At 47.6% G+C, this 17,061-nt stretch overlaps 1 protein-coding gene across 2 annotated transcripts; it reads right to left on the minus strand.

Moving 5' to 3' along the window:
- Positions 1-373: 373 nt before the first annotated feature.
- ENO1 (enolase 1) lies at positions 374-16,112 on the minus strand. Of its 2 annotated transcripts, none has more exons than XM_074925079.1 (12): positions 16,009-16,112; positions 10,401-10,494; positions 8,987-9,082; positions 6,368-6,426; positions 5,397-5,466; positions 5,070-5,203; positions 4,719-4,941; positions 2,801-2,998; positions 2,340-2,541; positions 1,874-1,982; positions 1,371-1,429; positions 374-842 (listed from the first exon to the last, which is right to left on the minus strand). In XM_074925079.1, exons 2-12 carry the CDS (start codon positions 10,483-10,485, stop codon positions 773-775), a joined length of 1,305 nt encoding a protein of 434 aa, XP_074781180.1. In that variant the 5' UTR covers positions 10,486-10,494; positions 16,009-16,112; the 3' UTR covers positions 374-772. The 2 variants fall into 2 exon arrangements, with proteins under 2 accessions (XP_074781180.1, XP_074781181.1); XM_074925080.1 differs by lacking the exon at positions 6,368-6,426 and adding an exon at positions 6,713-6,771.
- Positions 16,113-17,061: the final 949 nt, after the last annotated feature.

The raw sequence follows: 17,061 nt of genomic DNA on the forward strand, positions 1-17,061 counted from the left end.
ACTGACAAGCAGATATCTGCAACGGTCCACAATAAAAGGTTAATCACAGCACATGTCATCAGGATACACCTCATCTTTGATAAAGGAAGACAGATCTGAGCTTTTTTTCTTCCCCTGCAGGATCACAACTGATCTAGGTGTTCCAAGCTTATTCTTAGCCCCCCTTCCAAATGACTAAACACATCCTCGAAAGCCACCTCTTGGCAGCAGGCACATAGAGTCTTATTTGTTACAAAGCAACCTAAGTCCACCCCACAGCAACAGCAGTGCAACTCATTCCCTGCAAAACAGCTCTAAAAGAGGGTTATGGTTATGCAGAGGTAGGTCCCTCTGCTCCTCAGACTCCCCCAAAGTAACTCAAAGCCACACTTCATTGGGTTGTTTGATGCTTTTATTTAACACATGTAAAAACACTACTATTTCTGTTTGCAGGTACCTCTTGCTGCACTGCAAGTCACACAGCTCCAAACACTGAAGGCCAAACAGGCAGAGAAAGGAATTGTTTATGCCCAGAGTCACAAGGTCATGGTCCCAGAGGGTGTTTAACACACAGAAACCCCCCCCCGGGACTGTTCTATGGAAGCAGTAGAGCATTACAAGTAACAGCTTGGAGTTGGTGAAAACACTAGGTGAAGGAATCAACTAGGGGGAAGAGGACCTGCAAACTGGTCTTTTTCCTTCAGCTGCCCTTATCTTTCTAGTACAGGTAATTGTGATCTAAGTAGATGACTAGTGCTTTAAACCAGAACAGGGGTTGACTCATCCACACAGCTTAGTGGATACACGGGTTCCTGAAGTTCCTTCCAGCAAAACGGGCCTTGCTGCCAAGCTCCTCTTCGATTCTGAGGGAAAGGGAAGAAATTGCTGGTGTCAGCAGACAGCACAGAATTCAGGCATTACACTAAATCACTCTGGCCTTACACTAAATCACCTTATCTACCTGGTACTGAAGATACCAGAGAGTCACGAGCCAGTTCCCACCAAGCAACTTCAGTTACACACATTTAACCACACTGGTCACCATCACTCATCTGCCATAACTTTACCCCAAAACGTTAAACACTTGCCCAAGGCAACAGCATCATGCAGACAGAGAGACAGTGTGTGATGTCTAGTGTCAGAGAAAGCTCTGTATGATGTTCCCCTCCAGAGTGTCCCATACAGACACTGCCCATCTAACTCATCCTTCACCCCAGTCAGCTCCGCAAGCACAGCACCAGCCCAAAAGCACCTCTGCCAGGGTCAGTTTATGTCCCTAAGCCACAGCGTGTTTCTGAGATGCAGAAGACCAAGCTGTGCCCCAAACACATTAGTGGAGTATCCAGTTTATGTCAGGCTTAACCCTCAGCTCTTTTCCCTGCGAATCTCACCTCAGCAGCTGGTTGTACTTGGCTAGACGCTCAGATCGGCAAGGGGCACCGGTTTTGATCTGAAATGGAAATCAGAAAGTTAGTAAGGAAATATAACAGATAGAAGGCCACAAATACCAACACAAAAGACTGCTCTATTCTGTTGAGTAATAAGCAAAATCACAAGATTTCAGTATTGGATTCAAGGTAACTGTATACTCAGAGAATAGGGCTTGGAAGCAAGTGTGTTCATTTGCCAACAACTTCAGTAGCAGAAAATCCCAATACATCCACTGGAGTTAACCAAGTTTTTTTAAAGTACTGGTTAAAAGGTGAGTTTCTGTAAGATAACATGTTCCCTTGTCACACTCCCCTTAGACAAATCAGCTTCCTCTATACAGGAACAAGAAACATGCATGTCTTAAGTCAGAGCAGAGCCCATCTACAGTGCAGCAAGGCTACACCACCCCACCATCCCATCACGCAAAGAGAGACAGAACACTACAGCAGGTACAGACACCCACCTGGCCAGTGCAGAGACCAACTACCAGATCAGCAATGAAAGTGTCTTCTGTTTCTCCAGAGCGATGACTCACCATCACACCCCAGCCATTGGACTGGGCGAGCTTGCAGCTAGAAGAGATGAACAGATAAGGCCCCAGACTATCCCCACTTGCTTAGCAGCCTTTGCTCGAGTGATCCTCCCTTTGGCAAGGCAGACCTGCCCTCTGGTACACGGTAGGCTTTGGATCATGTGACAATGCCATGATAAAGAGCTGCTTTTACACATGCTTAGACCTAACGGAGTTGTTTGAGGTGCCTATATGATTTCAAGACCACAGAGGTACAGGTTTACTTCTGTTAGTTAACAACTGCTCTCCCCACGGATGCCCCATCAACAGATCCCTATCCCACTAGCTCTGGTCTGTACGCTCATGTCCCTCAGTTGGGCAATCCCCCTCCCTCATAGGCCAAGAGGGGAGAACTTACGCTTGCAGGGACTCTGTCACAGAACCAATCTGGTTGACCTTAAGGAGGAGGCAGTTGCAGGCTTTCTCCTCCACAGCCTTGGCAATCCGCTTTGGATTGGTCACAGTCAGATCATCGCCCACCACCTGGATACCAACACTGCCAGTGAACTTCTTCCAGGCAGCCCAGTCGTCCTGGTCGAACGGGTCTTCGATGGACACCACTGTAGAGGGACACAAGGAGCAGTGTTGTATTTATCGTAACGCCACTCTGAAAGGTCTTGTTTGAAAGCGGTGGCACTGAAGTGCTGCAGCCAAGTACTACCCACTGCAGAGAACATTCCTAAGCCTCCTAACTAGCAGGTTAGCTGCTTGGTGTGCTCTTGATCCCTCTTGTAACGGAGGCTGCATCCTAGCTCCTCCCTTCAGCAATCAACCCCTGTTCACCACTACCACCGTGCTTCTTGTTGACAAACAACTTACCAGGGTAGTTCTTGACAAAGCCCTTGTACAGGTCAGCCAGCTGATCAGGAGATATGTATCTGCTGGGATCATCAGGGGATTTGAAGTCCAGGTCATACTTTCCATCACGGTAGAACTCGGAGGCAGCCACATCCATGCCAATGACCACCTTCTCAGAGTAGCCAGCCTTGCTGATAGCAGTCTTCAGCAACTCCAGAGCTGAAACATGGCAAAGTATTTCTGAGTTCCCAACACACACCTCAACTCAAAAGCTAGTCATTTACCCACAACAGTACATTCACTTGCCAAAGAATCTCCATTACCCTCTAGGGAAAACACCAAAGGCCACAGAAAAGGGTCTTAAAATCACCCACTTCTGAACTGAGACTGGAACAAGACATTAATACTTCTTTTAGCTTGTTAATGCCCCTGAGACACCATTATGGGATTCATAATCTCTTCAGGCAGGACTACATATCAGCCCAGAAAGCTTAATGCTACATCCTACATCCTCTTTCAGCTTTATGCATGTGGGCAGGAAGCAGGGACTGCACTTTAATCCCTTTTAGCTCCAGATCAGGTGCTGACCACGAAAGCATCCAAACGCTGACAGGCAACGTGATAGGCAGCCTGCCTCTGCACAGGGCACCCTCTCTTCGCATCTACCTGCTCTCCACTTGCACATTTATAAGCAGAAGAGGGAACAGAACTACTCAGTTGGAGTCTATGGATACTACCCACTATGTTACCCTGTTTGGCAGAGTCCAAGCAGCAAAATTCGGTATGGTCATGACCAGGAAGATTGTCCAATCACCCCTGCCTCCAAGCCAGCAGCTGGGTCAGCCAGGCTATTTACAGTAGGAAACTTAAATCAAGTAGCTTTGGGCAGGTTTTTGTTGGGTTTTGTTTGCTTTTTTTAAAGGCAGAAAACCAACATGTTAATGTAGTACAAACTACAAAGGCAGCTGCTGCCAGCAACACAAATTCCTTGGACAGTAACAGTCATTCAAGGTCATCTTCATCCGTGTCTGCCAGGGTACAAACCTAGCAAGAGCTGCACACAACTGTGGGATTTGGAAATGCCCCAATTCCTGGTGCTGGCTCAGTATCTTCAGTGACAGAAAAGGCAATGCAGTTCAGTGGCCACCTTCAACAATAATATAACTAACAGCTTTAAAGCAACAAGCAACTTACGAATTCTAGTATTCTACTGAGCTCCATTTCTGCAAAAGAGGCAGAAAAACAGCTCTTCTCATATAGCTTTTGTAGAAACAGGTATTTCACTTTCCACAAGACAAACTGCTTCCCTCCCCCACAAGTTTCTGGACAGAACTGTTTGGCTGTGGAAGCAGCAAATGCCTCGACTTCCCAGGCAAGCCTTCATGCACTCCCACACATTACCAGGCATAGTCCAAACTATCTTCCTCCATTTGTCAGCAGAAAAACAACCTAAGCTTTGATTACTGACTTCTGTGAAGCCTGCACTGCACACAGACATTCCCACACCACTTTTCAACTGGAAGGGGTATGAGTCCCTTAAGCTGCTACAGGAATGAAACAGCCATGAGCCACTGAAGTCAAAGCCATCCTGTCAAGCTGCATAAACTGATGCCCAAGGAACTAGCTCTGTGCTCCTACACTGGACCAACCGGTACAGCATCTTGGCAAGCTTGTAAAAGTGAGAAGCAGAGCAAACAAACAGCAGCAAGTCCTACAACCTACTGATCCTGCTTCCCATTCTTACAGAACAGCTATGGTCTTCAGACAGGGCCAGGTTGGACAGGGCTTTGAGAAACCTGGTCTAGTGGAAGGTGTCCCTGTCTGTGGCAGGGCGTTGGGATCTTTAAGGTCCCTTCCAACACAAACCATTCTAGGATTCTACGATTCTTTCTCTGGCTAACAGTTACAGCTCCTCCTCCCACACCCAGCTCATTCTTACCTTCTTTATTTTCCAGGATGTTGGGGGCAAAGCCACCCTCATCACCCACGTTGGTTGCATCCTTGCCGTACTTCTCCTTGATTACATTCTTCAGATTGTGATACACCTCTGCACCAATGCGCATTGCCTCCTTGAAACTGTCAGCACCCACTGGGAGGATCATGAACTCCTGCATAGCCAGCTTATTGCCTGCATGGGAGCCACCGTTGATCACATTGAAAGCCTTGGAGTAACCAAAAAAAGTCAAGTTAGAATGTTTCAGGGTAAATTGGTAACAACGTTTGATAACTCTTCATTCTCTAGAAAACTCAATTCAAGACCACCAGATCAAGTCTTTAGCTAGAGACTTACAGGAACTGGAAGAATGACTTCTGCATTTCCAGCAAGGTCAGCAATGTGACGGTACAAGGGGACACCCTTCTCAGCAGCACCAGCTTTGCATACAGCCAGAGATACACCCAAGATGGCATTGGCACCAAATTTGGCTGAAATAGGAAGAAATTGTTTACAGAAACGTTACATCTTCATCAAGAGACAGCAATACAAGCACCACGGTCTTGGTTATGGAAGTGCACAGCACATGCCATGCACTGCCCATGGTTTCTGATAAGGTGAGCTAGAATGCTATAAACTGATCTTCATCTTTTCACACCTCACTGCAACACAAAGTCCACTTACATTTGTTCTCCGATCCATCCATTTCCAGCATCAGTTTGTCAATCTTCTCTTGATCCACAACGTTGACATTCTGCAGAGAAGCAAGCAAAGCACTGCTTGACACCAAACATGGCTCTACAAACTCACCTACCCACTGCATTGTTATTTCCCTGACAGGCACCAAGACTTGCTTAAGGGCAACTACCAAGAGTTGAAGAGCCTAGTCCTTGTCATTATCACACCCACGGCATCTTCTGGTCCCTTCAAGCAGACCAAAGCTGACAGATAAGTTAGAAACATCAAAAGCTTGTTTTGTTCTTCCCATTCAGAGCTGTAAGGCTATCGTGTACCTTGACTCCCTGACATGGACCTGCCCGGCACAGGAGACATCCCAGTTTATGCCCCCTGCCCCTTTAGCACAAGCTCAAAGATGCCCAGCTTGCTCACAACATACACCCACTTGTAACTTAGTCTATCATGTTTGGAATTGTCACTGAGAACGTGCAATCAATCACTTCATGCACTACCACTTAGTTTTGCACCATCCTTTCTAGCTAGGGCTTAGTGCCCACAAAATGCACAGGAATCTCACACTCAAGCAGACTTCACTAAGATCCCCTGAGATTCCCTTCCAAATTAGCCAGCCTGGATAAAACCCAGTCCCAGTCCCTCCTGATCACTCAGTCACCCTTTTAAGCATAAAGCAGCTTCTATCTGAACTCTGCACTACGGAGTTCCCAGATACTTAAGGATTTCTGCACACGACAACACTAGGCTGCTAAAGATCGTTCTGATTAAGTGTTAGATATGCAGTCATTAAGTAAAGCAATTGCTGTAGGCTGTTAGTTCACATGCACTCCAATACACAGGCTAACACACCCCCCCCCCCCATGTAATACAACTCCTGTAACTGCCTCTAGAGAGACAACCCATCAGTTAGGACACACTGGACTGGCATTAGCTGATGTTAGCAGAAGACAGATTGCTCCTACCTTGCTAATCAGCGCGGGTGCAATTGTTTTATTGATGTGCTCAACAGCTTTTGAGACACCTAGAAGGAACAAGCAAATCAGACACTGGTCAACCACACTGGTTACGCAGGCATTAGTAGGTGATCTCAGTAACAATCATCGAGAATACCACCTCATGCTATTCAAACCCCAATCCAACCTGAGCTTACAGCCAAATCTGAACACTTATAGAGGTCATCTTGATTGAATCGAAGTTGCATGAAGTAAGCATTGTCTAGGAATGCCTGCTGCAATGTTAGCTTGCAAGACCATGCACTGGAGAAATTCATCCAAGTGACAAGGTTGCACTAAAAGCACATCCATTACCTGTGTACTCAATGCTGTCCCCAGGAACTCGTTAACATATTTAACAGCTCTGGATACACCTGACAGAAGCGAAATGGACAAGAGAATCAAGGAAGAGATGAAGACCCACAGCCAAAAACACAGGCAGTCATGCAAGAGAAAGAAAAGGACACAAATAGGTAAACAGACCTACAAGTCAGCAAGTGCCTGATACTGAGCAGCAGACTAGAAACAAAAAGGTTCAAAGGGTAGAGGAAACTCTGCAGCAGCCAGCAGGGCTGTGTTTGGTCCTTCCAACCAGGTTTCTGTACTATTGCAAACACCATCGTGGACCCAAACTTCAAATGGACAAATGACAGCATTTAGAAAAGAAGTTAGGATAGGCTACCCCTATCCATTCAGAGAATGGATGAGTAAAGGGAAAGAAAAAGGTTTTCCCAGAAGTTAATCATGCAGCAGCTCAGGCATTTCACTATCTGCTCTTATTTTGTACCATTGCTAAAGCATCACCCTAACATATTTTACACTTGATACAAAGCCTCTGTACCTGGATGCAGGCACAGAAATTGATTGATTGTCTGCTCCTGGCTTCAGACAGGCAATAACGCATGCACACAGCACCGCCCTTTTAGTCTGCGTGGATACACCATTGCATAAACCAGAAGTTCCAGTATGAACTTGCTTCCTTCCCCTAAGCAGAGACCATTAGCCAGCTACCAATATTAGCCTAAGTAATACTCTCATCCCTGTGTAGTGTTTCAAGATTACCAAGACCTAAGCGCTTCAGAACTGGTGAATGCTCATTAAGTGCGCCCTGAACCACATCAATTGCCTTTTAAATGGTCTAAGTCTGCAGATTTATATTACAAAAGACCTACGAGCTATCTGCAACTCATCTCATCTGGTGATTAGTTTTTCATAACTCATGTTATTCCCCAGCTGACAAAACCCTTCAGCTGTGATAGCCTGTTGTAGAAGCTCAGGCTACTGTCCAGTTAAGTGCCACAAAGAGCTGCCTGTAGGATCAGATTTAACAGGTCTAAGCACACACATATTTAGTACATTGAGGCAAGTACACATTCACTCTCCTCCAGGAAAAGTGCCCAAGGTAGACAGCACAAGCTCTTCAGCTCTTTGGGATATTCAGTCATCTATAAGTTTATTCTGTGTAGTAACAACCATGGATCTTCTCAAAGCTCTCCAAGTTCAAGTCAGTAATTATTCACTAACTACTCTTTCTTAGTAGGCACAAAATATTTCAGCTTCCTTTTGCCAGACTGGCAGAAAAGTTTGAAGACAAGAAATTCTCTCTCTCAGCCAAAAGTGAGGTAGATTGCATATACTTGAAAGGCATCACCAATGCTTGTACAGGAGCAAGCTAAAAAGGAGTCCTGACTGTCCAAGCTCTCAGAGCAGTCGTAAGAATTATTAGGATGTTTATTAGGTAGCGACATCTTGTACATGGCTATTCATTTTCCCCCCACACTTATTCCCAAGCCAGTCCAGTAACTGCTGTGTTTAATTTCCTTCCAGAACACACAATCAGTCCCCAGACAACTAAAACATTACGCCACCAGCACAAACTTAAGTATCCTGGATACCTGTAGTGACAGACAAAATGTTAAGTGGCTTTAGCTATTACACAGTCTGAAACAAAAGCATCTTCCATGATTACACTGTAAAGCTGAGTGTTGGCTGCAGTCAGCAGTCGGCGTAAACCTCAGGTTCAGGGTTTAACATGCTGGATTCTAAGGAGTCTATAGTGCCAGAGCAGATGCGTTTAGCAGTTCTTTGGAAGTCTGATCTATGAGGAAATCCTGTGACTAGCTGCAGTATCACCGAGCCTTTTGGAGCAGGTAGTTCAGCTGCTCGTACGACACACTACTAAAGCACTCTGTACTGACATGCACCAACAAGCAGGGCAACAGGAGTGGCGTAAGAAAGGGTGTTTGGGCATACTGTACTAGAGACAGTATCACCCCTCTGGCATGCCTGAGCTCCACGTACCCACCTACGGAAGCACAGGGATCTCCACGACAGAGCTGCACTGCTGGAGGCAGCCACTCTCCACACCATTCCATGGCAAGTCCAGCAGTCTGGGCTTTACCTCTGCCCCAGCCACACAGCCCATGTGTGGTGTGCACTGCTGTCATCGCACTGTTAATCTCCATGGCTTTTGCTTAATTGCCACATCTTGTACAGAATATGGACTCTGCTACGTGTGTCCTCTGCTACAATCTGGCATAAACATATGCAGCAACACAGCCACTGTAACGGGCCAAAATTCCAGTTTACCTTTCCCCAGGTAGCGTGTCTTGTCATTGTCACGAAGCTCCAGAGCCTCATAGATTCCAGTTGAGGCACCGCTGGGAACAGCAGCTCTGAACAGACCTGTTCACAACAGAAAAAGAACTGTCTTGGCACATTCAAGGCCACAAAATATTTTCCACCCATATATCATCCCAACCTAGTGCACACTTCCATCCCTGAAGATGGGAGAGTTAATCTCTAAACCACATCTCTGCTTATTTATACAGTGACGCTGAGAGCACTTTCTGCTCCTTCACAGCATCACCAATTCATCAGTGTCTCCCTCACACTGATCAACAGCAAGATGACTCACTTAAGCACTTGAAATGCACAGTGGAGGAGTAAGCTCAGGAAGTCATCCATTTCCCTTCCAAAAAGGTGGCTTTACTCACTGAATCTACTTTTGAGCTCAGTCTGGCAGCCAAGCTCTTAAATTCTTCTAAGATATGGCATAAAAGGGACAATTAAGAGGCCTATTTTGTTAATACAAGTTCTGAGCTCTTCTGACAACAGCACAGCCACCCAGACAGCCCATTCCTCCAGCCAAGGATGCTGAACTTTAAGCAAATCAGTACACTGGAGTCTGTTCTGCCTGTGGTTCAAGATGCCAGTCTCCAGTCTTTCCCTTATCCCACTACAGCAAAGAGCTTAGTAGGGGTAATCTCATTAAATGACTGCATTAATCTTTTGAGGCAGAAAGATCAGCTATTTAGTTAGTGTATTACAGCTATTGTGTTTGCTCATTCCACCAAACCACACTGGTATGTGTTTGCACAATGCCTTTGTCAGATCCTATCAGATGTGGGATGAACAACTAACAAACCAAGGGAAAGTCCTACAATAATTAAAAATATAAGATGTTATATGTGAAAACCCAATTAGACAAGTTTAGTCATGCCTGAGTACTTACACAGAGAAGAGACCATTACCCAAGATTCAGCTCTGTAGCAGAAGACTTCCATTACACAAAGTGACTGCTAGACAAATCACAAATTAAACTTCAAGTGCAGTCATACTGAAAACTAAGACTATTAGCAGTTGCTTAAAGACAGGAAGGGAGGCCTTGTTAACTCCAAGTCTGCAAGTGCTATCTCGGGGCAAGAGGAAGAAGGCAGGTTTGGATTAACACTTGCATAACCTAGTCTGTAATCAGCAGCATGCTTCAAGAAGCCCTTTCACTGTCCAGGCCAATGACTTGAGCTCAGCAAATTCATCCCAGTAGAATGAGGTCTAGGTTTGTCCTCCAAGTCCCACAGCAAGATCAGCAACATGTTATATGTATGGAGGAAAGAGCAAGCACAAATCCACTGCTAGAACAGGACAGTTTGTATACTTTTGACTGCCTCTTCAGTTCTGTCAGATGCAAGAAAGACACAAACATCTATAGCTAAGGACGCACCTTTGTTGGTATAGAGGTCTACCTCAACAGTGGGATTCCCACGTGAGTCAAGGATTTCACGGGCATGGATCCTAAGAATGGACATCTTTGACACCTGAAAAGAAGAGTTCAGCATTAATGGGTTGGAAGGAACCTTAAAGATCATCTAGTTCACCCCCCCTGCCATGGACAGGGACATCTTTCACTAGACCAGGTTGCTCAAAGCTCCATCCAGCCTGACTTTGAACTCTTCCAGGGAAGGGGCAGCCACCACTTCTCTGGACAACCTGTGCCAGTGTCTCATCAAAAAATTCCTTATATCCAAACTAAATCTACCCTCTGTCAGTTTAGAACTTTCAGTTTCAACATGTTCATCAATATTATTCAAACACAGCTCTGTGCAATCAGTCTTTCTTTTTGGTTTGGGTTTTTTTTTTTAAAAAAAAAACACGAAAAGGGGCAACCCCTACACCTCTCTTTCCTTGCCCATCTCTCCTTAAGTTGATAGCCATTGATGGCAGCACTCCAGTTGTGTGGATCATCCCACCAAGTTTGTGACAGCAATTAGGTCACAGCTTTCCACTCCACGTACACAGGGGCTTCCAGCTCCTCCTGTTCCATTACCCACACTGCATGCATTGGCATGGAGACACTTCAGCTGGGCTACTGACCCTGTCAACTTTAGACCTAGCCTGAATTCCTTTGAAGCATTTCATAACTGTTTCCCTGTTGGCTCCTGATCTATCAGCAGCCTCTGGGGCTTTTTGGTTTTGGTTTTTTTTTTTTTTTACTCAAAACTCCATTTCTTCACCCCATACTGAGTCTAGCTTCAAACTCCCCTTATAAGTCTGGCCAGGTGAATCCTATCAACTCTCAAAAGACTCAGCTTCTCAAAGGCCTATCCACAATCATAAAAGCCAAAAAACCCAAGTATGGCACCAGGTAGGCAGCCAGGCAATGACCTGCTGAATTTCTCCTCCCTCCTAAATCCCTTCCTCTGACTGGGAGGACAGATGAGACCACCTGGGCTCCTCAACCTTTTAACATTGCTCCAAGGGTCACAGTCTCTTTTGATGTTTCTAAGTTGCCTCACTGCAGTGTCATTAGACCCCACACAGAATAGCAGAAGCAAACAATAATTCCCAGGCTTCACCACACTTGGCAGCCTCTCGGTGAGGTCACAACTGCAAGCTTCTGTAGGGCAGCAACTTCTCTAGAGAAATTGTCCGAATGGAAAACGGGTGCTTCAGTGCCTTTCAGTAAGGAATCTCTAAATACTAACGCCTTACATGCTTTTTTGGTGGCACTAGTTCTAATGGGGATGGGTGGTTGGATCAACTTTACATGGTTTGCTTTTCCTGGATCCTGTCTACTACCCACATGCTCTTCATTCTTCAACCCTAGAGTACAGGAGCCTTCCAGGGGGCAGGGGAAGGTTCTTCCACACCAAGTGGCAACCAGGACCCAGTCTCCATCTCAGGAGTGACTTCCATCAGCGAGCTGCACTCAAGCTCACCTTCCCCTTGCACAGCATTAAAGCAGGGCCATCGCACAATACCAGGTATCCTTCTCCTCCTCACACCTACATAGCTCTGTTCAAGTTTTGCCCAGGGTTGCACTTGCAGCCATGACATCCACGGCTGCCTTTGTGTGCCAGAGGCACTTCCAGATACTGAAGGTCCACACAACCCAAGGCCTGGACAGCCACTCCAGTCCTCAGGAGGACTGTCTGGGTGGAGACATCAGCACAGCCAAGCTGCAGTGCTTCTGTTTGGGTTTCAGCTACAGCCCTGCAGTTGCAGCAGGTGGGCACCATTTTCTTTCAGCAGGTCCCAGTCTCCATATGGCTCTTAGCAAAAGAAGAGTTCACTAATAAAGGGGCAATTCTTTTGAAAGATGTCATCCTTCTAATTCCCTGGAAACCTCACGCTTCCAGGTAGGCTTGCACAGCCACCAGTTGAGTTGGGGTGACCATGAGGCTGCAGCCTAAGCCTGCAGGCAAGCATGGCCAGCAGCAGCCCCAGAGCTGCCAAACTGCTGATGCTGCTCCCAACAGACACATCTCCCTGTTTGCACACCCTGGGTGTTGGTGCTCCCTCGGGGCTTCCAGCAGCTTGAACTGGCTTCAGGCACAGCTGGCAACACCCAACTTGCAGCCCTCCTGAAAACTGCTACCCAGTCCCTCTCCCATACAGCCCAAGGGTGCCAGGGGCACAGAACCCCCCTGAAACACCCTTCCCAGGGACCTCACAAGCCTCACACTCCCCTCAGCACACAGCAACTGCTGCTGTGAGCACCAGCTCGGCATTTAAATCCTGTAGAACACCTGCAATCATGAGAACAGTTCAAAACCACCACTTTATACTATTTCAACTGGGAAAACTTTTTATACTTGGTGAGAGACTTATGTTGAGAGGACAGAAATCTCAGCCTTTGAGAGATCTAAGAATATGTCACCTCACCACATAAGAGAAGCAAAGCCACCCTAATACAGGATATCTCTGCTACAAGTTAGAATTCTTTTTGATAAAGGACTAAAGTGCAACAGTTCTTGGTATGTACAGCAGCTGGTCAGAGCCAAATGTAACCTATCTTGAAATAGAAACAGACAGTCACAGCTCTAATTAAGAGCTTGCATTAATAGTTACACCCTGCCTTGAGTAGCTTTTCCTCCTAAAAGTCACCACAAGCTTTTGAATACTTCCTTTTTTCCCCCCTTTCTCACATATTTATACATTTTTTTCTTAATAAAACTTCATTAAGGAATGCCTTATGTAAGCTCAGCTACATTTTAAAAATCAAGTCATAGAGATGCTTGTAAACCATCGATTGGCACCAAAGCCTGTCAGCCTCAGAAGCAGAACTATCTGGAAGCTGGCTTTTTGGCAAGCTAGTGTGGGTGGTAACCCTGTGTACAGAAATGGTCATGAATCTCTGTAGTTACTGCAAAGCCAAGAAAACAGGACCTCAGAAATCCTGCTGCTTGTACAGAGTGTGTGCACTGGGGAGGAGGGAGTTTAACTTCATAAACTCATTCTTCCTCCACAGCAAATTTTCCCTCCCTGTGTTAAAACCATGGGTAGCCACTTGGTTTGTCCCCTTGGCTTTAAAGTGTCCCTTCCAGTTGTCCTGCCTCTAAGCAGTGTATCATATAAGGCAGCTCAAAGATTTTACCTATTGACTCTTTACAGTAAACCCTGCACTGACAGATATGACTAACCTAGAAAGCAAGACAACTCAGTTCAAGATGGTCTTCATGATGCCACTACTTAATCAGTAAATATGCAAACTAGAAATAAATCCCTTCAACTCTCCAGTTATCAGTCCCATCCATGCTAACACTTACCTCTCTGCACTTGCACTGAGCAACGGCTAAGAGGAAGAAACCCCATTTATCTGAAAAGTGCCTTCAGAGCACTCATTTTCAGAACCATGGCTCTGCAATAAAAGATTTGGTGCCTTATTCTTTGAAAGCACAGCCAGCTCACAGGAAATCTTAGTGCAATGCAAGAACTGTTTATTCACCCTCACAAAAGGTGGCACTTCAGGAATTCACATGGCAAGAGCTTCCACTGGAGATGTCTGCCAGGTTTGACATTGCTTGTGTCCTTGACAAATAACCTTCCAGCAGTCCCTCCCTTTTCTTTAGGAGGAGACATTTCACAGCACTGCACCATTCCAGAAATTCCTCACATCACTTTCTTGGCTGATTTTGCAAACCCCCTCATTTCTGTGTTCAAGAAACAGGTTTCCCACTGAGCTATTCCTGGGTAAAAATCTGATGCCATTTAGCTCATCACAAGCAGAGCATTACACATTCTGCCTCAGACAGTTCCATCAACTCATCTAGAAAGTGAGAGTCAGCCCATGCACAGGTCTAGCTGTGGAAATGTTAACTGAACACAAGAGCACTCAGCAGCAGCACTGCCTGCTCCAGACCTTTGTATTTCGTGATGGAGCTAGCCAAACACACACAAATACCAGAGTGGTATTTAATGCATGCATTGCCTTAAACCCTTTTTTTTTGGTCCTATGATCTGCTGGCAAGGTCACTGTCTCCCTTTAGGAGAGGAACCACACACACTTCTCTGGCCTTCCCAGGAGCACACATGCTATTACCCACCTCAAGGCCAAGTTACAGCCAGTTCCAAGTACAAGCCTCACTAGCAGCTAAAGTCCAAGAAATTACCACTTAGTCCCCACCTAGTTCTGTCCTCCTCTGCACAGGGAATGCGATACTTAACACCAACGCAAACTATTCCAACTTAAAATCATTTCCCAAAGTTTTATTTACAGCCAATTCGACTAACAAAAGCTAGAGTTGTGAGCTATTCCGCAGCCACATTTCTCTTAGGTCGAGAGAGTTAAGATTGAGCACTGCAAGGATCTGAATGGCCATTAAAGAACAACAGTAACATTTGGCCATAGAAAGAACTCTCCTTGTTAGTGCCTTATTACCGAATTGTCATACAGTTATCAGTGGGTATCTTACATGACACTTAAAGGTCCTGTAAAACTGCAAGTCTCGTCCCAACCACCACTGAAAAAAAAGCTTATTACTCATTAGACCTTTGACCTCACTGCACTACATTCCAATACATCAATTCCACTGCTGAAGCATTCCTAAGAACTGGACAAATGTGGACCAACCAGGACACTTCCCAATCCTATTCCCTTGTGTTCCACGTGGCATTAATTCACCTCCATGCTCTGCAACACGAGGCAGTGTTTTAAATAATGCCTGGTAGAGGATAAGTCACAGACATGTTGGACTACTTTCTCTCTCATTGCTTAATAAGATGGAGGCCTAGAACTGCAATGCCTCGATCTGTGGGTTTGGATGACAAACTTCACTACTTCCTGCCAGGCTCAGAAAGTCACAGCCCTGCCCTGTGAGTCAGCAGCCAAGTAACGGAACAGGAGAAAGACCAAAATCCTCTTCGGCGACACTGCACGAGGCAGGCTGGTTAAAAAACCCCAGTTTTTTTCTTTCAAACCTTAACATCTAGAGATGCCCATCAAGTTGCCAGGTGCTACTGCCCACAAGCACTGCTGTGAGATAACTAGTGCTTAATTAACCCCGCTGGGAGACCTAAGGCACAGAGATTCGAGTGCTGACATCAAACAAATATTTGAGATGCGAAGCTGAAGGACATCCGCTGCCACTAAAGAGGGGAAGGTCCAAATCACGACACACAATCCGAGACCAACTGTTAATGATTAAGAGAAAAAGGTTAAACCCTGCGTTGGGCTGAAGCCTTGACCCGCCACATGCCCCGGAAGATGCTACACACCCCCACCCACCCCGCTGCCCACCCCGAGGGGGCTGCAACCGGCTCCGGCCTCCCCCCGCCCCCGCGCTGCGCCTGGCGCGCTGTGTGGCGGGAATCGCGCCCCCAGTCCCCCCGCAGAGGCCGCCTAGGCCCGGCCTAACACACCCCCCACCCCCCCCGGGCAGGGCCGGCGCGGCCCCATCTCACGGGGGCGGCGGGGGCTTCGGAGCTGCTGCCCGCGGAGGGGAAAGCGGCGGCCGCGGCCCCGTCGCGACCTCTCGGCCCGCGCACAAGTGCGAGGAGCTGAGGCCGCGCAGGGCCAAGCGGCCGCCGGGCCCCGCCGCAGCCGCACTCACCTCCGGCCCCGCAGCCCCGCTCCGCTCCGCACGGCCGCCCGCTCGCCGCCTCGCCTCGGACTGGGACAGAGCGCCTGCGCGGGCGCCGGGCTATAGCCCACCCCATGCAGATGAGCCGCCCTCCTCCCGCCTCCCATTGGTCGGCTCCGCCCTTCTCCGCTCTCCCATTGGCCAGCCCGGCACCTCGCCGCTCTCCTATTGGCTACGGCCGCCTCGCGCCAGAGGCGGGCTCGGCTGCGTGCGCTACGTGCCGCGGCGGCCGCGGTCGGCTGCGCCGTTCGCCTCGTGGAAAATCCCAGCGCGGGGGGGGCGGAGCCGCCCCCCCCCCCCCCCCCCCCCCCGCTCCGCGCCCTCCGGCGGGAGCCACGCGTGTGCGGGGCAGCGCGCCCTGCGTGGCACACGGGGGACATCCACGGGGCTTCCTGCGCGTTCCTTTGAGCGCGGAACCCGCCCGGGGGGGTACGTGGACTGTGGCGGGCCCCGTGTACCCGCACACGCGGGGGGGGCGGCGAGAGCAAGGATTTAACGTGTTTGTTGTCGCGACAACTGGAAGCTGAGCCTTCATTTTATTTTGCAAAGGCTCAAGCGCGCGGTTCAGTTTAGTGCCGAAATCCTGTCCCTGCTGGCGGGGGGGGAAGGCACAGCCGCCGCTTCCCACGGGGTGGGTGTAGAAACAGCGGCTGAAACCGGCACGCAGGCGGCAGGAGAGCAAGGCTGGGAAGAGAGGGGGGGTATGAGCTCTAGGAAAAGGGTAATTACAAATGCAATCAATTTTTACTTTGATTTTGAAGTGAATAACCGTTAGACTTGCTGAGGCGGAGAAGGAGCGCTTACGCGGTTGGTTATAACACCTCAGATACTAGCGTGGCAACAGGAACAAAAATTTTTTTCAAATGCTTTGCTGGATCTGCACAAGCGCATCTGACAGCCCAACAAAATAATATTTTTTGCGACCAAAAAACAATGGAGCAGAACAGAGCTCAACACCAGGCCACTGAATTAAAGACTTGGCCAAAATGGAGTGATTCATGCTCCTGAAAAGCTCCAGTCACC

This window comes from Athene noctua, chromosome 22, assembly GCF_965140245.1.
Source record: "Athene noctua chromosome 22, bAthNoc1.hap1.1, whole genome shotgun sequence".
Taxonomy (NCBI): domain Eukaryota; kingdom Metazoa; phylum Chordata; class Aves; order Strigiformes; family Strigidae; genus Athene; species Athene noctua.